The sequence below is a fragment of the Gadus macrocephalus genome, chromosome 18 (assembly GCF_031168955.1).
Source record: "Gadus macrocephalus chromosome 18, ASM3116895v1".
Lineage (NCBI taxonomy): Eukaryota > Metazoa > Chordata > Actinopteri > Gadiformes > Gadidae > Gadus > Gadus macrocephalus.
In genome coordinates this window covers 12,591,995-12,610,687 of record NC_082399.1, presented here as the reverse complement: position 1 = coordinate 12,610,687, position 18,693 = coordinate 12,591,995, and the positions used below count along the sequence as shown (strand labels likewise).

The 18,693-nt window shown below is 52.4% G+C and overlaps 1 protein-coding gene across 2 annotated transcripts in view; it reads left to right on the top strand.

Moving 5' to 3' along the window:
- Positions 1 to 18,693, top strand: part of srcap (Snf2-related CREBBP activator protein) — a 31,066-nt gene that overhangs the window by 1,451 nt on the left and 10,922 nt on the right. The window contains exons 2-27 of one of the 2 annotated variants that reach the window (XM_060036221.1): positions 309 to 385; positions 830 to 3,690; positions 4,629 to 4,868; positions 5,337 to 5,522; positions 5,816 to 5,956; positions 6,342 to 6,537; positions 7,791 to 7,960; positions 8,993 to 9,077; positions 9,303 to 9,392; positions 9,643 to 9,816; positions 9,914 to 10,158; positions 10,546 to 10,723; positions 10,847 to 10,983; positions 11,086 to 11,255; positions 11,478 to 11,807; positions 12,021 to 12,207; positions 12,679 to 12,848; positions 13,295 to 13,440; positions 13,691 to 13,909; positions 14,735 to 14,899; positions 15,088 to 15,240; positions 15,768 to 16,064; positions 16,275 to 16,468; positions 16,878 to 17,191; positions 17,579 to 17,781; positions 18,310 to 18,479. In XM_060036221.1, the coding sequence (XP_059892204.1) occupies positions 1,594 to 3,690; positions 4,629 to 4,868; positions 5,337 to 5,522; positions 5,816 to 5,956; positions 6,342 to 6,537; positions 7,791 to 7,960; positions 8,993 to 9,077; positions 9,303 to 9,392; positions 9,643 to 9,816; positions 9,914 to 10,158; positions 10,546 to 10,723; positions 10,847 to 10,983; positions 11,086 to 11,255; positions 11,478 to 11,807; positions 12,021 to 12,207; positions 12,679 to 12,848; positions 13,295 to 13,440; positions 13,691 to 13,909; positions 14,735 to 14,899; positions 15,088 to 15,240; positions 15,768 to 16,064; positions 16,275 to 16,468; positions 16,878 to 17,191; positions 17,579 to 17,781; positions 18,310 to 18,479 (6,657 nt within the window). In that variant the 5' untranslated portion in view covers positions 309 to 385; positions 830 to 1,593. Of the gene's footprint in view, positions 1 to 308; positions 386 to 829; positions 3,691 to 4,628; positions 4,869 to 5,336; positions 5,523 to 5,815; positions 5,957 to 6,341; positions 6,538 to 7,790; positions 7,961 to 8,992; positions 9,078 to 9,302; positions 9,393 to 9,642; positions 9,817 to 9,913; positions 10,159 to 10,545; positions 10,724 to 10,846; positions 10,984 to 11,085; positions 11,256 to 11,477; positions 11,808 to 12,020; positions 12,208 to 12,678; positions 12,849 to 13,294; positions 13,441 to 13,690; positions 13,910 to 14,734; positions 14,900 to 15,087; positions 15,241 to 15,767; positions 16,065 to 16,274; positions 16,469 to 16,877; positions 17,192 to 17,578; positions 17,782 to 18,309; positions 18,480 to 18,693 lie in introns of those variants that run through there. The other variant, XM_060036220.1, reaches the window with a different exon arrangement.

The window sequence follows — 18,693 nt, the reverse complement described above, 5'->3', positions numbered from 1 at the left end:
GCATCGGCTAGCTTACACATCCACAGGTCTGGGCGGCAGTGTTATTCGCGTGATGTGACATTAATTTCCGCCCGGCACGGGAACATATGTAGTAGTTTCATTATCAGAAGGGGTTGGTTCCCAGCAAGTCGAAATCTGAGTTAACAATATTAATGTTGGCACCCAAAAGCAAGTATTTTGTCTAGCCTGTTAGCATGCTAATGTGTTGCTTTGTTGAGAAGGCTGAGGTATACAAGTTACCAATTTGTAAATAAAGGTAATTTTACATTTACATTTCATTACAACCGTTTGATTTCTGTCCCTTTTAGAATATGAGGAGGGGATCTTAATGTCAGCATCCTGGAAGTAGAAAGCACAGAAGATCTGTGTGTGACACCACAGACAGGTAAGACATTGCCTAGAAAATGTTGTGGTGTGTGTGTTTGTTTATATATGTGTGTTACTAAAAGTGTATGCCTAAACGTATTGACCCTATGACATTATTTTGGTATGTCCTTTCTTCATTTGAACAGCTTTTAGTTTTCGTTTTTTGCTTCTGAACATCGCATGCCGATTTGGCTGGTCAATATGAGAATCTTTATGAATGGGGATGTGTACTACCTGGTTGGATTATGCTACAAACAATTGTATTGCTGCTCCCAATTTAGTTTTGACGTTCACCTTTTTATGATGAGCTATAGTACATGCATAAATGATTGGAAAATATAGTAGTTTACCTTTTATTATGAGATTTGTTTAATAATTCCCTTTTTTACCTAATCCAAATATTGTATTCAATATGTCGGTCTGATCCATTGACCCGGATCCCCTCCTTGTTGTCCTCCCCCAGGGGCAGAGTGTAGCCGAGGCGACGCGGGGGGAGGAAGCTCCCGGGGGGAGGTGGTGCAGCGGCACGACCCCCCGGCTGTGGATGTGCTAGGTGTCGACCCTCTGGCTGCACAGAATGTGGCTGGGTTGTCACCTCAGCATGCCCCGCAGCCGGTCGCAGCTGCCCCCTTCCCAGCCCCACTGTTGGTCCACGCGCCCACGCTGCCCACGCCAGAGAGCGACGTCCCGGCGGCCCTCGGTGCGGAGAGGGACCCTGCGTCCAACACACCCCACACTGTTTCCCAAGGCTCCGAGGAAGGCCTTCCAGAAGAGCGGCTCAAGGCTTCTCCGGAGAGCGTCCAAGGTGGAGGCTCCGCTCCAATACCCCCCTCTGAGAACTGCAGCCCCTCTGCCGGCCTGCAGAGGAGCCCCCCTCCCCTCACGCCTCCACCTCCTACCCCGTCGTCAGGCATACAGACTGACGTCACAGGGCAAGAGCTCCACTACGGGTTACAAACTGAGACAGAAATCTGCCAGTCAGAGTGTGGTGAAACCCAGACCGAGGCTGGTGGACTGCTGGTTATTACAGAGGCAGAGGCGGGACCAGTGGCCTCAGCCAGGGACATTTTGGAATATAACTCAGAGACTAGACCAGACCAGTCACTCTGTGGAGGAGAGCACACAATCACAGACAACCTCCCACAAGCCCCCTCTCCACCCAGTCCCAGCGCTTCCTCCCCTGACCGCCAACGCTGCGTTGCAAACCTTTCACTCCAGGACGCCGCTATGGAGCAGTCCACAACGGCCGCCCAACAAACTGACGCCCCGACGTCGCAGCCGCAAATCCTCAGCCAGGGCCCCAGCGGTGCCGGGGAACCGACTGGAGGTGTTGGATCCATGTCGGTCGGGATACAAGAGCACGCCACGGAACTTTCAGACTCCGCTCATAAACAAACACTATCTCAGCCTCCCTCGTCGGAGGTACTTGAGAATGCCGGGCCGGGAGAAACGGTGTCCGGGGCGGAGCCGTGTGCTGGTGAACAGAGCACCGCCTCCGTCAGCACGGCCGAGCTGGAGCCAGCGGAGAGCAGCGGCACCGTGGACACCTATAGTGTAGTCTCCTTCACGTCGGCGGGCTATGCGTTGCAAATACAGCCCCCTTCTGCACCCAATGTCCTCCACCCGGACCCGGCGGGCTCCAGCCAGGCGGAGGCGTTTGTTGAACTGGGGTCCGCTGCCCTGGCGGACCAGATCTCCACGGTGGATGTGCCAATGATCTCAGAGATGGTGCATTCGTCGGAAACTCAGAGGATCGTGATCGTCGGGGACCCGTCCCACCTCGGTGGGGATTGGTCGGCGATGCACGTCAATCAGAGCTACCTAGTCCAACAGGAGGACGGCAGCATCTGTGAGGCCTCCGTGGTCAACGACCTGTCCTCTGGCCAGCCCAAGCTCTACGGAGAGGGCCTCCAGCTGGACTCCCAGCCCGTCGTCTATGAGATCTGCAGCCTGGTCGAGGGCGTAGCCGAGGAGACGGTCTGCGTCAGCAGCACCGTGCAGCCCCGCTCCCCGGGCTACGAGGTCAACTTGTTCAACGCGCTGCTGGATCACTCTGAGGAGTACCCGGGGAAAGAGGGTCTGAGCCTGCACATGGAGGCCCCCCTCTGCGGCGTGAGCGACGCCGACGGCGTCCTGATCGCCCAGCAGGCCTTCCCCTTGTCGGGGGCCTCCGCGGTGATGAGCCACAACGTCTCCGTCTCGCACCCCGTCACGGCCGCCCTGGGCTCGCGCCTAGTGTCAGACATTAGTCAGGCTGTCCAAGTGCCCGGCCTGAGTGAGCTGTGTGTCGTTACGGCCAGCAGTGAGCTGCACCCCTTGGCCCCATGTCTGCCAGCCGACGCTGTTGTATCGTACATGGTGGAGGCCCCTTCTCTTCAGATGGGTGGACCAGAACCGTCCACTGGTTCCTCCGCTCTCGTTTCCCCCGTGCAGTTTGTCATCCCGGAGGAGGTGGCTATGGACTCGTCGCTCGCTGTTTCAATTCAGACGGATCCGCCACAGTGTCCGGGCGTCACTGTTGAAAACGCTGTGCAGCTGGGGGCCTGTGGGGCTCCTTCAGACGGAGGGACCAAAGACAAATCAACTCTGAGCAGAGCCGCCACACCAGAGACTGCCTCCCCTGCCGTAAATCCAAAGTTCCTCCCACACACTAAGTCTCCCCTCCTCGGACAGACACCTTCTGTTTTGTCGCAGGTGCCCGAGATGCAGAACTCTGCTGAACACGTTCTTGCCAACGCCCACAGCCTCCGGGCGGGCTCGGTGTCTGAAGAGTGCCTTCCAGAGGCCGTGTCGCTCACAGACCCGGTGCCAGAGACTGTTGCTGTTGGCTGCCAGAGCCATCAGGCTCAGCGTCCCGTCAACAGGTCACCCGCCACCGCACCTTCCACCGAGGCCTTGTGCCGACCTACAGCTGAAAGCGCCTGCCACGGAACCCTTCAAAGCAACTCGGACAATGAGGCCTTAACTGCGGCAGAACCCTCGACAGGGCGGCAACTACCTGGACTCCCAAGTGTTGCCTCCTCTAAAAGCACCGCCGCTCCGAGCGCCCCCCAGTCCCACGGTGCGTCACCGGCTACGTTGGACGCAAAGGCCCCCTCTCTCACTGCCCAGGAGCGTCCTGACGCCCAGTCCTACTTCCTCTGTGAGGGTGAGGAGATGGAGCAGGAAGGCTCCCCTGAAGAAGCCCCGTCCCAGGAACCCGCCTCGGGGGAGGCCAGCAGTGAAGAGGAGGGCAGCGAGGAGGAGGAGGAGGAGGAGGAGGAAGAAGAGTCGGAGGGCGACAAGACAGATTACGGGATAACCACTCCGAGCCCGGCCAACCAGGTAAGGGGAACGAGTTGGTGGGTCTTTATTGGAGAGTTGGGTAGTAGTTGGGATAAGCAAGCACTTGAAAGCACGGTGTCACGTTTAAGCACGCTGTATTGGACTTGAGGCCACCTTGTTTATACATTGCTGTCGGTTTGGTTGTTTCCACTAAAACTACACATGCAATGATCCACAAAGCCATTATGGAGTTGCATGTCAATATGGCACACGGGGTGAGGTGTACTGGCAAAAGGGTAGCACTCTGTCCACACTACATTTAGGATAATTTTTTTATGTTTGGACTGTGTTTCACAGGGAAAGATACACCTTGATTGCACCCCAAGAGTTTTTATTGCATCACAAACTGGTTAATATATATCAAAACCTGAAACTTTTTATGTGTAACGGCAAAAAATACCACAGTACTCATCCTGTACTATACAATGGTAGTGTAACTTTTTCTCTAGCCACTTCTCATTCCTTATACAGTTGTCATTTCTGTTGTGGAATGGGACAGGGATGTTGTCATTCTTATTAAGAATCAAGCTAGCCGCATGCTGAGTCCTGTTTGTTTTCCAGCATGGTCAGAGCAGGACAGACAGACAGGCAGTGTTCGCCAAGGTGAGTGGTGGTGGTGATGAGCATATTGAGCAAATTAAAGGCCTGTTGGCTGGCTGTTGACAGCGTGGTCATGCTGTGCTGCGTCCTAATACTCGTCGCTCTTTTTATGATGCGACGTATTGGCTGAGAGGGGCATTGGGAAGATGTACCGGAAGTGTGCCACTTTGGACAAGCTGCCACCGTCCAAAGGAAATGAACCGCCGCTGACCGTTCATGCCACGTTCCTATCGCGCTCCAGTGTCCTCGGTGGATATTGCCGTTCCCAACGTTGTCCCGTGGGGGTTTTGTGTAATTTCCTCCCGTCCGTCTCCCCCCCCGCCCCCCTGTGCCCCCAGGTTCGACGGTGGATAGCGGACCGGGTCGTGGCCAGCGCCTCGCCCGCCTCGCCCTTCTCCTCCTCCCCGTCGCCGGGTCCCTCGTCGGCCAGCGACTGGTCAACCCCGCGAGAGAGGGCCTCGCTTCTCCGGGGCCCCCACGGCAAGTTCCTCTCCCCCAGCTGCTCGTCGTCCCCGACAGACCAGACCACCCCCCACCGGCCCCGCGGAGAGAAGGACATGGCGGAGCGGGCCAAACACGTAAGAGCAGGGGTCCCCACGTAGACGCGCCTTTTGCTGCACTTCTTACCTTCAGGATAATCAGGGCTTTATGTTGTTAATGTGTGGCTGGTTTTTCAATCCATAGTGGTTGCTTTTGGGTTGAATTACGCTTGGACTTCATAAAATCTGCAATGGATCTTTTATTTATTTTTAATTTTCTACCTGGTTCATGTGAACACGTTTGTCCTGGTTTTACTAGGTTAATGCATACGAGTTCTAGTTCGAAAGCAGGAGAATTTATAAATTAAGAAAATGTACTTTCTTGTTTTAAGATCAGGTTTTAAACTGACTCAATCGAAAGAGAATCTTGGAAGCTGAGTCAAAGGTTGCTTATACATTGTAATGCTTATCTTTACCACCGATCGTCTCATATCGTTCTCATTAAAGACTTGAATGAACTTTGGCTCGACCCTAAAGAATGTTATACTTCTTATCACTTCCCTTTAGGAAGCAGACATCGAGCACCGCAGCCAGTCCCTGAAGAAGGAGGGCTACTGGTCCACCAAGCGTCTGACCCGTCTGACGGAGCCCGTCCGGCCCAAGGTCCACTGGGACTACCTCTGTGAGGAAATGCAGTGGCTCTCTGCTGACTTTGCCCAGGAGAGGCGCTGGAAGAGAGGGGTGGCCAGGAAGGTAAGCGAGGCCACCTTGCTGCAAACAAAGCTGAAACATCTATGTTGTCCCCTACCTAATGCGAGCCTGGACATTAAACAAGGGTGTCTCGGCTTAACGTGCTAGCGCCATAACCATATGAACCATCCACCTTCTGCTGACCCAAATCTGTTTTCTCGACCGTGTTACATTTCCGCCCTCTTTTAAAACAATTTCTTTCGATCCATCTTCACTGTCCTGGCAAAAAGAGCCTTACAAATGTATTTGAAAGGGAGAAAACATGACGCATCACGACATTGTGTGTGTGCGCTCAGGTTGTGCGCATGGTGATGAGATACCACGAGGATCTGAGGCAGAAGGAGGAGAAGGCCAAGAGAGACGAGCACTCCAAAGTCCGGCGGATCGCCTCCTCCATTGCCAAGGAGGTCCGGGCCTTTTGGAGCAGTGTTGAGAAGGTTTGTGTGATGTCCTGGATGAAACACGGCCGACGGGAACGCTGTCTTGTCTGCTAGGGACCCATATATGTTTTAAGTCACAGCTGCTTTTTTGTGTGAAAGCTTGTCAACAAATGTGTTGTGGACAATCTCTCTGCCTCCGTGGTAGTCTCACTATGGCTGTATGCTGCCTCCGTGGTAGTCTCACTATGGCTGTATGGAAATCCTGTTCTTCTGTAATTAAATCCATACGGGCACACCCGGACACAGTGATGCAACTTAGTCCTAGTTGCATCATTACACACACACAAATGCTCTACTCACTACTTCATGCTCACGATCCCGCAGTCGAATGGAGATCTCTTGCTACGTCCTCGCGTGACGTGCCCGTTTGTATCCCACAAAGGTGGTGCAGTACAAGCAGCAGTCCAGACTGGAGGAGAAGAGGAAAAAGGCTTTGGACCTTCAGCTGGACTTCATCGTGGGCCAGACTGAGAAGTACTCAGACCTTCTCAGCCAGTCCCTGGCCCCTGCAGCGCCAACGGAGACCCCAGACGTGCAACCAAAGAAACCTTTTCCCACGGCCGGAGAAGACGACGGCGGTGAGCCTTCTCCTCCCTCCGTCGGCTGTTAGGTCGAATCACCTGTTATTAGATGGATTTTGTGTTGACCGGTTATTACTAGTGAATGAAAATGAATGAATGGGAGATGAGTCGGTGGGAAACGTTGTCATGGCTACACTCTAGAAATGACATGTACTTGCTCTTCTCCAGAAGTCAACGGGTTATGTAAAGCATGGTCTCTATTTGCGCTTGTTCAAGGTCTAATCATGGGGGTGCAAGGAGACATTATCCTGCTGATTCTCTGTGGGCAGCTTTGCATCGGGCTTTATAACGGCGTCTGAAGATCATGTTTCAAGCATTTGCCTGGAGAACAAAAGCACAGGTGTGAACCCTGGGACTGGCCTAACCTGTCATTTCAAGCTGCAAGGGATAACTGGCGTTGAGTAAGCCGAACGGCCTCAGTGGTGAGAGATTATGTTGGTGCAAGGGCTTCTTCAGCCAGGAAGAGGAAACGACCGGTCGCAGTGCGCTGCTCCATGTCCACCGTTACCTTTTGATTCACTACCTGGCCTCAACGTCCGCCCGATGTTGGATGGCAGCCTCTGTGTGCCCGACATCATAACTCTCTTCGTTGAAGGCCACTTCCAGACATTAGTTATTGGGCTGAAAGCTTCTCCTCTGCTGCATGCTCCATCGAGTTCGTCCAGGGTGAACGCTTTTATTGTTTCACAAGTAGCCGTGCGTTGGAAACTGAAACCCACCACTAGGACCAATTACGCTCCATTAAACCATAAGGAATGCACTTGGAGAGGGGGAGAGAGGGATAGAGGGAGGGTGGTAGTGAGATGGAGAGGGAGAGATTCGGACAACCTCAAATCTGGGTGAATGGGGCGATTTAATTACATTCCCTTCATATTTGTTTTGACCAATCGTGTTACTGAAGACGGGGATCTCTTGGTACTGGAAGTCTTAGTGCAGAATTGGCAAACACCATCTGGGCCAGCAGTAGCAAACTGTAAAAAAAGGTTTCGAATTAGCACGGTTTAGACTGACCACTGTAGATATACACATTCAAACCCCCCTCTGAAAGCCTCATCCATAAATGGATTTTCTTCGGTAGAATATCTCTAATGCCGTCCCACATATTTTCTGGTCCCCAGCCCAGGCTCTCTGCCCCCAGAAGCTTTGCTATACAACATAGTGCGACTGGATATCAGATAAGTGTGTGTGTGTGTGTGTGTGTGTGTGAATCTGTGCCCCCCTCTTAACAGCCCCTTTACCTATTTTTGCAGACCGAGACTTTGAGCCCCCTGGTGAGGAGGAGGATGACGAGGAGACCATCGACGTGGAGGAGCAGCAGGAGGGCAACGACGCAGAGAGCCAGCAGAGGGAGATCGAGCTGCTGAAGCAGGAAGGAGAGCTTCCCCTGGAGGACCTCCTACGCATGCTCAAGGGCCCTGCGGTAATAACGCTGGCACCACGCTGGGGGTCCATCTTGAGGGAACGCATGAATTCCGCTCCGTGTCATGTGTTGGAGGTAGAGCTTGAGGAAGCAAATGTGCAACGGATAAAGATGCATCCCCTCTCAGGAATGGGGTAGGAGTGTCGCAACAGATGTAGAGCTTGAATCAAAACCTGATGGTATGAACATATTCGCTCTACTCGCATGAAACGAGGCCTTAAGGGAGGTGGGGGATGTTAGCGCCACGCCAAGAGTTCTGGACCGGTCTCGGCCGAAGCCTTTCCATATTTCACGTTCACAAAACTGGGGGATTTCATGACCAATCCTCCAAAATCGTCCTGGCCACTCGCGATACAAGGAAGAACTAGCAAATTGAAGTGTTTTTAAAGGGACTATTTTCTTTGCGCTGTCATATGAGCTTTATTTCCTCTTGGAAATGCTTGTTTGTCATGAGACTTGACTGGCCTATCCATGACATTAGTGACGTGGAGTTCATCCGCAGTGCGTTCACAATGACTGCATATCACTCAAAATGTTTTCTTAATTATTCTTTTGTGAGATCACAGCCGATTGTGGCCGGGCCGAGATATGCATGCTAATTTCTGGTCAATTTGATGGCTATTGCTGGTTTGTGTCGTATCACAGAATAGTGCTGAGGTGGTATCCCTTGAGGTTTCTAGATTGAAGAGACTTCCTCTTATTCCATAGTGACTGGTCATTCTAACCTTCTAACATGAACTAACTTGTTATTTTATGTAAGCAGCTTTGAATGACCGGTCTAGATGAAGGAGACTTTCTCTTATTCCAGAGGGACTGGTCTATCCGACCTGCTTACATGAAATAACTTATTTTATGACTTAATGTAAAACAAAACTCTGTATGTAAAACCAAAAAAATCGTCCACTTTTGGTGTGTGACTTTTGGTCTGTTGTACAAAAGAAATGCAGGTTGTGGCCCGACAGCGAGTTGTTGCTGCTCTCTGTGTTTGAAATGTTGTTTTCTAGAAGGTTGAGTAATGCTGGTTGTTCACAGGACTCGGCCTCCGAGGAGGGCTCGGATGACAACTCCACCTCAGTCGAGGAGGAAGACGGGGAGTTTAATGCCAACGAAGAGGATGGTAAGACATGCCTATCCCATAGTATTCACTCAGAGCACTCACACTGTTGAAATATATACAACCAGTGATATCCCTACTGGAAGTATTATGTATACAATTGAGTGGGGGGGCAACAGATTCCCTCCCACCTTCTTTCTAGTTAACATGGGGGCACTGTTGCTTGGTGTCATCTGAGGTCAAACATAATTACTGAAGACTTGTGCGTCTGCTCTCTGCTGTTCACAGCCGAGGATCAGGAGGACACCATCGATGCCCAAGAGAAGGTGGAGGGCACCGTGGACCATGCAGAAGAACTGGACGACCTGGCAAAAGAAGGTAGAGTCCTCGTGGTTTTACATTCACACTGAAGCCAGTGGCCGAGCCACTGGCTTCAGTGACATTGCTGTGGTTTAATCTCAATAAAATGCCAGCAACCTTCTGGCCATTCTGTATTATGTATTGAATGATAAATAGAATAAATAAAGACTATAGCTTGATCTGACTTATTTTGTCACTTGGCCATTCATTCATGTTGCCTTTCAAGCAGCGCCACTGTGCCTTGAATGATATCCTGATATCCCAACAGGTGACCTGAGCATGGATGAGCTTCTGGAGAAGTACAAGGGGGCCTACACGTCAGACTTTGAGGAGCCCTCTGCCTCGGCCTCTAAAGCCAGCTCGGACTCTGAGGTGTCTGGGGACGACGAAGTAGAGACGGAGGAAGATGAGAGCGATGCGGAAACTAACTCCTCCTCTTCAGGTAATTGCTAAACACTAAATGTCAATCAGTTTTTTATTACAATGTTTTTTTTTATCCGAAGAATCAAACCGTGTGTTTCTGTATGTCTGTGTCTCAGATTCACCAGAAGACAGCGAGGAAGAGGACAGTGAGAAGGACGAGGAGCAGAGTGATGAGGAAGAGGAGGATGAAGAGGAGGGTAGTGACGAGGACAGCTGTGGGGATGAGGGCATGGAGGTCCTGCTCAAAGAGGGAGACAACAGCCCTCCGTCCGCCGGCTCCAGACCCAAGAAGGAGATCAGCCACATTGCTGCTACTGCCGAGAGCCTGCAACCCAAAGGCTACACGCTGGCCACCACTAAGGTGGGTCCAAGTCACAAGAACATGACCTGTATTAATAGCATAGCTTGGCATGGAGCAGGTCCTTTAACTGGAGAGGAGACCTGTTTCAGTACAGATGTATGTATAGGAAGTAGTAGGGCTGGGTAATAATAGGGCTGGGTAATAATTCAATATTATTATTATTTATCTTTGCAAGTTATTGTGACGACATTTGATACAGCTATCCACTTATCGGGATCGTTTTTTGGAATGTTAAGAGGGGTGTTTTGAATTCAACGTTTATGTATTTATCTGTTTTGATTAGCACTCTCCATAATTATCGCGGTGATGCACATTTCCATATCGTCCAGCCCTAAGGAGACCTGTCGTGTGTTAATGGCTTCCTTCCATTTGGACAATTATTTTCAGGTCAAGACGCCCATCCCTTTTCTCCTGGACGGCACCTTGCGTGAATACCAGCACATCGGCCTGGACTGGCTGGTCACCATGTACGAGAAGAAGCTCAACGGCATTCTGGCCGACGAGATGGGCTTGGGCAAGACCATTCAGACCATAGCTCTGCTTGCCCACCTGGCCTGTGAGAAAGGTAACCCATTCAGTGCGTCTGGTTGCGCCCACCCGATGAATTCAAATGTACGCGCAGTGACTTGTGCAGCTTTGTACACGGCATTACTCAGTAATGGTTTGTCCGTTCACCTTGCGCATGCAGGCAACTGGGGCCCTCACCTCATCATCGTCCCCACGAGTGTGATGTTGAACTGGGAGATGGAGCTGAAACGCTGGTGTCCTGGTTTCAAGATCCTCACTTACTTTGGCAGTCAGAAGGAACGCAAGATGAAGAGACAGGTGTGTAACACGTGCATGCAATAAAAAATATGAAACACAACCTGCTGAATTGTGAGAGCACAGCTTTCCTTCCCATCTTGATGGATTCCTTCTCTTCCTCAGGGATGGACCAAGCCTAATGCGTTCCACGTGTGCGTCACGTCCTACAAGCTGGTTCTTCAGGATCACCAGGCGTTCCGACGCAAGTCCTGGCGCTACCTGATCCTGGATGAGGCCCAGAACATCAAGAACTTCAAGTCCCAGCGCTGGCAGAGCCTTCTCAATTTCAACAGGTTGGTAAAACTTGACGCGTGATTCATCTCGGTCCGATGAGAATCTCCTTCCAGGGAGGAAGTTCCAAGTCTGACTCGTATAAATTATATCCTTTTTGAAATCTACCTACTGGTATATATGGGTGGAACCAACTGCTTTCTCAAACTTTCTCGGGGTCCACAACCCCGCTATACAAAGCTGGTCCCATGTCTAACCCGTCCCTGTTTCCTTGGCGCCCCCAGCCACAGGAGACTGCTGCTGACGGGGACGCCCCTGCAGAACAGCCTGATGGAGCTGTGGTCCCTGATGCACTTCCTCATGCCCCACGTGTTCCAGTCCCACCGAGAGTTCAAGGAGTGGTTCTCCAACCCGCTGACGGGGATGATCGAGGGCAGCCAGGAGTACAACGAGGGCCTGATCAAGAGGCTGCACAAGGTGCTGAGGCCCTTCCTGCTGCGCAGGATCAAGGTGGACGTGGAGAAGCAGATGCCCAAGAAGTACGAGCACGTGGTGCGCTGCCGCCTGTCCAAGAGGCAGCGCTTCCTCTACGACGACTTCATGGCGCAGGCAGCGTAAGTGGTCGCTTTTCGTTCAGCGGGGCTTTCCGTCGGCTACTTTCCTTTTTGAACGGCAGGCCCAACTTTTTCTGAATGATTGTTCCTCTTGTATGAATGTTTCGTCCACTAGCGGTGAGAAAAGTGTTTGTTGACATCATGACGTTTTAGTCCTCTTAAGACTTGTCTCTACGGTGAATAACCCACCATTCCTTCCTCTCCGTCTCACAGAGTACGGGAAACCCTGGCCAGCGGACACTTCATGTCAGTGATCAACATCCTGATGCAGCTCCGTAAGGTGTGCAACCACCCCAACCTGTTTGACCCGCGGCCCATCCAGTCCCCCTTCATCACCAAGCCCATCGTGTTCCGCACGGCCTCCCTGGTGCAGGACGTGCTGGAGGTCTCTCCTCTGAAGGTCAGTGTGGGGAGGGGGGCCCCCTGGGGGGAGAGCTACACGCACTCGATGTTTGTGGACTCACTGGGGAGACAATCCGGCTTGTTTGTTGGGCAAAGAGTCAGCATGTCTGGGATTTGTTTGTGTGCCTAGTAAGGGCATAGTGCAGTAAGAGACGGGATGCGGAGGCCTGAGCTTGTTTACCAGGTTGACAAGTAAGAGAGAAAAGCTCCTCCACAAAGATTTTGATGACTCATCCTTTACGAGAGCCCACGTGAAGGCCTCGAGAAGGAGAATCCATAATCACGATAACTCTGATCAAGGAATCCTTGGTTCTACATGATGTAGTTAGCCCTTGTGTTTTTTTGTATTTTTTAGAAATGGGGACATTGTTTGTGTTGGTGTTGTTTTCGTTCAGTCAACCTTATAAGCTGAACCCATGAATCATGCAGCACTGTGACCTCGCATTAAACCCAACCCTGCCTTCCTCAGCGCTGTGACCTGTCCATGTTCGACCTCCTGGGCTTAGAGGGACGGGTCTCTCGGTACCGGGCCGACGTCTTCATGCCCCGTCACAAAGTGGGCCGGCAGCTCATCCAGGAAATCATGGAGCCACCGGAGCCGCCCCCTAGACCCAAACCAGTGCGCATGAAGGTCAACAGGTACGGGGAGACACGGCGCTTTGAGTGTGGAGCGGCCCTGGCTCATTCAGGGCCCTGATGGAAAAGGGATTCTTTCCATAAACACGATCTATCCGGTACCCCGGAGCTACCCTACAATTAGCCCTAAAACCATTGAGAGAATAATTAATGTCTTGCAAACAAACATTAATTCATTGTTCCTGCCTTCCTTTCTGACGAGAAGTCACAAGTTGGCCTACTTGCAATCCATCCTCGCGGCGCCGTCTCTCATTAAAACAAACCCGACCTGGGTTGCCCCCGTTTTGTAAATTCCTGCATGCGAGCACGGTACCCCGAAAATGTTCCATGCGGCTTCGCTGCTAAAGAACAAGCCTCCCTCAGACGGTGTGATTAGCCGTACTCAGACCCTAATGTTTAAGCCAGCAGTTCCCAGCCTCTTGTAATCCCGGGTCATGTCTCGCCGTCAGGACTCTCCAACCGCCGCCCAAGACGGACAGTCGGCCGGTTCTGCTCATGAACAAGCCCACCTGCCCGGTGCCGCCTGCCGCGCAGACCCCTAAAGCCCCCAGCGTCGCCGAGACCCCCCCACCACCGGCCCCCGTGGTCCAACAAGGTCAGTACAGAGAGATGAACGTATGTGGGGAAATAATGCGTAATAGGAAATAAGAAAACTGAGCCCGTGTGGCGTGCAGTTACTGTTGTTGATCTTTATGCTTTGATATATTAAAGGATCGGCTTCTGTTCATACAACCTAATCATTTGAACCATCCATCTTTCCTAATTCATCTTAAATCGTTTTTCTTCCCTTATCTGTATACGTCTGTCTCTCCCTCTGTCTCTGTGTCTCTCTCTCTCTCTCTCAGTTGTGTGTTCAGTGGCCACCACGCCGCCACCTCCGCGCCCACTAGTGCACCCCAACCCCCAGACGGCGGTGAGGTCCAGTGGCCCCCGGCCCATCCTCACCGTCAGGGCCCCCAGCGCCCCCGGGGCCCCCAGCGTGCCGGCCCAGCCCACCCCCATCCCCAGCCAGGTCCTGCCCCAGAGGGTGCTGCTCAGTCCTGACATGCAGGCCCGGCTGCCCTGTGAGTACCCACACAGACCCCCTGCTTGGTGTGTTCTCCTGCAGTCTGAGCCTTCACTGCTGCTGATAGTAATTCAAAACATTATTACTGTAATGCGTTCCTTTAGTCAGGGGTGCACATAACTGGTATGCAAGTACGCACGCGCGCCCATAATCAAGGATGCGTAACGTCACTTGTGTCACGAAAACGCTTTTGCGTAGTTAACAGATCTAAAAAACTAAATACATTGAGCAGCTAATTGGCGACTGCCACCTGCAAAGAAAAGGCAAAGAAAATGTTTTTTTTAAAGTGGCGTCAAGATGTGCCAGGCTCGATACGAATGATAAGCGCTGAAATGTGCGCTGTGTGCGCTATGCATTGAACACACTGGAGAACTGCCTGAAATCAGCTGATCGCAACGCTCCGTGGTCAAGCTGCTGCAGTATGATAAAATGGGTGTAGCAAAAAACACAGTTGTGCTTCAGAAGTTGTGCATTGATAACGGAATCTCATTTGTGAAACTAGGTACGTTTCATAAGATCAGATGTTACGTGTGGGGCTATGTGTGGGGTGCCTATCGAACACCATCAACTGGTACTCACCTGAGTAACTCAAAAAAAATTTTTTTGCACCCCTGCCTATGGGGTGATCAATTCCGAATGGATTACTGTCAGAATAGTTTTTCTGTGGTCTGATGTATTTCAGAACAGAGGAATGATACTATTCTATTAGGGTGGTGACCAGTAAGATGCATATCAACCACAGCGAGACGACGATCCTTGAACCACAATTGCAGGGTTCCAGTTCCGCTTCTGAACCGCGTTGCTCTGTGCCCTCTCTCTGTAGCTGGTGAGGTCGTGAGCATTGCCCAGCTGGCCTCCCTGGCCGGCCGGCCCATGTCATCGTGTCAGGGCAGTAAACCGGTCACCTTCCAGCTCCAGGGCAACAAGCTGACTCTGTCTGGAGCTCAGATCCACCATGTCCCAATGGCACCGCCGCGCCAAGTACAAGGTGAGCATTAACCTAGGATTAAGAGGCGGCAGCATGACATTACAACCTAACTCTGAACTGTTTCTATCCTCCCTCTGAGGCAGCATGCGGATTCGGATTTATAGCCAAATGTATTATGGAAATGCATTTGATTTGGTTATTTAATGACTTCTTGCTCTCTCGCTCTCTCTCTCTCTCTCCCCCCATAGGTAATGTGATGCACCTGGTGTCCAGTGGGGGGCAGCACCACCTGATCAGCCAGCCGGCCCAGGTGGCTGTCCTCAGCACAGCCGGCACACACCCTGTTCACACCTCTCCAGCTCCCATTGGGACCCAGCTGCCTCTCAGTGTCTCCTCTCAAGGTTTCCCCCTCTCCCCCCTCTTTTCCCCCTATCCCCACTACCCTCACCACCACCCCAAGCTCAGCATCCACACCATCATCAACCTTAACCACCACCCTCCTACCCCAACCAAAACACCACCACCCACACCCCCACCAGCCCATCTTCACCACCATCAACACGAACCACCCCCCCCGACCACCAACCACAACACCACCAGCACCGTAACCCCCTGTCCACAACACCACCACTCCCTTTCCTTTTCCTGTTTTCCATTCTTCTGTATAAACAAAGTCTGGGCAGGACAACTCATTCTGGTGTCATTGGATGGAAATACTTCTCTTTCATTCTTTGTTTTAGTTTTTTTTACCTTTGTTAAGGAATGCCCCTCAGTGTTTCACCCCCACATCTACCTTGCATGTGTTTTCCCTTTTCCATGCGGGTCTAGCGGTTCTCATGTCTTCCCCAGATGGCCTCTGTCCCTCCCATAGACGGTGTCCACGTGACTGCTGCCGTGCTCCTCCTCACGTGAACCTCTCTCCCCCCAGTGACCTCCTCCATGGTGAGCAGCCCTGGCATCGTGAAGATCGTCGTGCGCCAGGCCACCGGCAAGGAGGGCGGGACGGTGCCCACCCTGGCCGTCGCCCCGTCGCCCCGCGTGGCCCCCCTGCAGTTCACCCCCGTCAGGACTCCCCTGACGGTCTCCCATCGCACCCCTGGACCCGCCACCGCCACCTACACCATGGCCCCCCCCAGGATCCCCAGCGCCTCCCCGGCCCTGCCCCAGCCCCCCCGCACCATCCTGAAGGTGGTGCAGGCCCCCCCGCCCCCCGTGGTGCAGTCAGGTGAGAACCGACGCTGGTGTTCTGAGCTTTGAACCACGTCGCCTGGTCAGGAGCTGTCGGGTTCTCGTGGTGGATTCTCTATCGGGGTTCTGATGCGTCGCTGGTCGGTCACTGAACCGCGCTGCTTGGTGTGAAAGGTGATTGTTAGCACGTGCGTTCCAGTTAGGAACCCGCTGACGCTCCTGCTTTGCCCTCCCGCCTGCCCCTCAGCTCCAGTCCTGGTGACCCCTTCATCGTCGACCTCGATGGCCTCCACCTCTACCTCCAAGTCTTCAGCAGTGGCACCGCGGGACACCAGCGTCGGCAGCAAGCCCGCCCCCCCTCCCAAAGCCAGCCCGGCCTCACGAGCCCCCCCCTGGCCGAGGGTCCCCACCCGTGCGCCTCGTCGCTCCCTTTTCTACTTGGTCAGTGTCTCATGTCAAGTCCCCTCGTCAACACACGGTGTGAACGGTCACATACAATAGCTTTCGGTATTGAACGGGTATCCAACGTCTGCAGTAATCCAGCGTCGGCGTTTTTTAAAGGGACAACAGGTTGCTTTAAATTGCCAATATATGAACCGGATGTAACTTTACTTAAAAAAATCAGCCCCCACTGTATGGGGGCTGACCGTGCCGGTTTTGCCTGGAAATAGAAAGGAAGTGCTGTCCGAGTGCTGCTGTTCACTTACAGACCAAAGGGGCCAGTAATGAGAAGGAATTTCTGATTCTTAGAGCACCTTGTATATTTAAAACACTTGTACCCTGAACACTGGGGCTCTGCCTCACTACAACCATCAGCTGTTAACCCTCCTGTCGCCTGTCCCTCCCCCAGTCCTCGCTGGCAGAGCTCCGTGAAGAACAGCACCGCAGCAAGCTGGACTTCCTGTCCCGGGTCAACGACCTCCACTGCGGAGCCAGGCCCATCTACGGTCTGGAGGTCCTCGACTTCCTGACCTTCCTCCCGGGCTCCAAGCCCTCTCCGGCCCCCGTGGGCCCCCTGGGGGAGTGGGGGCGGTCGGGCCACACGGCCTGCCTGTTGGCCCAGTCCCATCACCACGCGGACCACTGGGTCCAGAGCCGGGCCCTGAAGGAGGCCATCCACAGCCCCGAGCAGAGGCTCAACCTGCTCTACCACATGATCGACCGGTACGGGACGGGGGCCTGCTTCTGTTGGTTATGTGTGGCTGAGGGTATAGAAACTATAAAGAGCTGTAGAAACGCTATTCATTATTGGTCTGTTTACAAGCCTTGCCTTGTTCACTACAGGGGGGTGGGATTTGCTTCATATATTTGAGCTTTTGTCCAAGCTGTTAACTTGTATAGGAACAGGCTAACATAATATCTGTGTAACTCTGGTAAGTTTAGACATGCAGACCCCCTTTCCCAGGAACACAAAGTGAAAGTGAAAGTGTCACCCAGATTTGAATTTGCTCTGCGACCAGACTCCGGATGAATCTATGAGTCAGATCTGCGAGACCTCACCAAAGCTATCCCGCTCACCCCCAGCCATGTGTGTGCTCCCGCTGCCCCCAGGTTCACCTTTGTGATCCCCCCGGTGGAGGCGGCCCCCATCACCATGCACTGCTGCCACCCGCCCCCCTCGCTGAGCCACAAGCAGGTCGTCTTCTCCTCGGCCCTGTCCACGCAGCTCGCCCCGCTGACGCGCAACCTGCACCGCATCCAGTGCAACATGCGGACCCACTTCCCCGACCTGAGGCTCATCCAGTACGACTGTGGTAGGTGCCGGTCCACCTGGGTTTAGTCTGCCGCAAGCAGCTCTGCTGTAAGGCTGCTTGGGAAAGGACCCCCATTCCTCACAGACTAATTGGATCTGGAAGACTGTCAATTCTGTTTTTGGTCACTTTTGGTCATCATGTAAAGCTTCTTTATTTTACAACTAAAAGTAGGAATGGATTTGTGTCGAGTTAATTCCAGGTTAATTCCGAATTCCATTTGTCCACGCAAACAAATTTCATGCAGTGACCCACAACACTGGGTTAATGGAGGGAGGAAGTAATCAAATCTATTGGTTTTGGCCACATGCCTAGTGTCCGTGGAAATGATTTGCGTACATAATATGCATATATTCTTTTTCCTTCAGCCACACTGCGACGTGTGTGTGTGTGTTTGTCTGTGTAATGAAAATAGTCTTGGCAGCTCCATTCAAATACAGTATTGTGAACGGCGTAGCTGTAAATGATTTTGTGTGTTTGTTTACATTACCAGACTTCCAATAAGTTCATGTGTAATGTGTGTGTGTGCAGGCAAGCTGCAGACCCTCCACACGCTGCTGCGGCGGCTGAAGACGGGCGGCCACCGGGTGCTCATCTTCACCCAGATGACGCGGATGCTGGACGTGCTGGAGCAGTTCCTCAACTACCACGGACACATCTACCTGCGTCTGGACGGCAGCACCCGCGTGGAGATGAGACAGGTGTGTGTGTGTGTGTGTGTGTGTGTAAAATAAATACCCATTAATTAATTTACAGTTGTAACCCATATAGAGAACCACATATTTCAGGTCAAAGCCACTGTCTTTTTTTCTTTTGTTGTACGAAAAAAGACAGCATGGTGCTGATTGGCTTATACATTGAGCAGACGATCTTATCCAAAGCGACTTATAATAACTACATTTGTCAGAACAATAC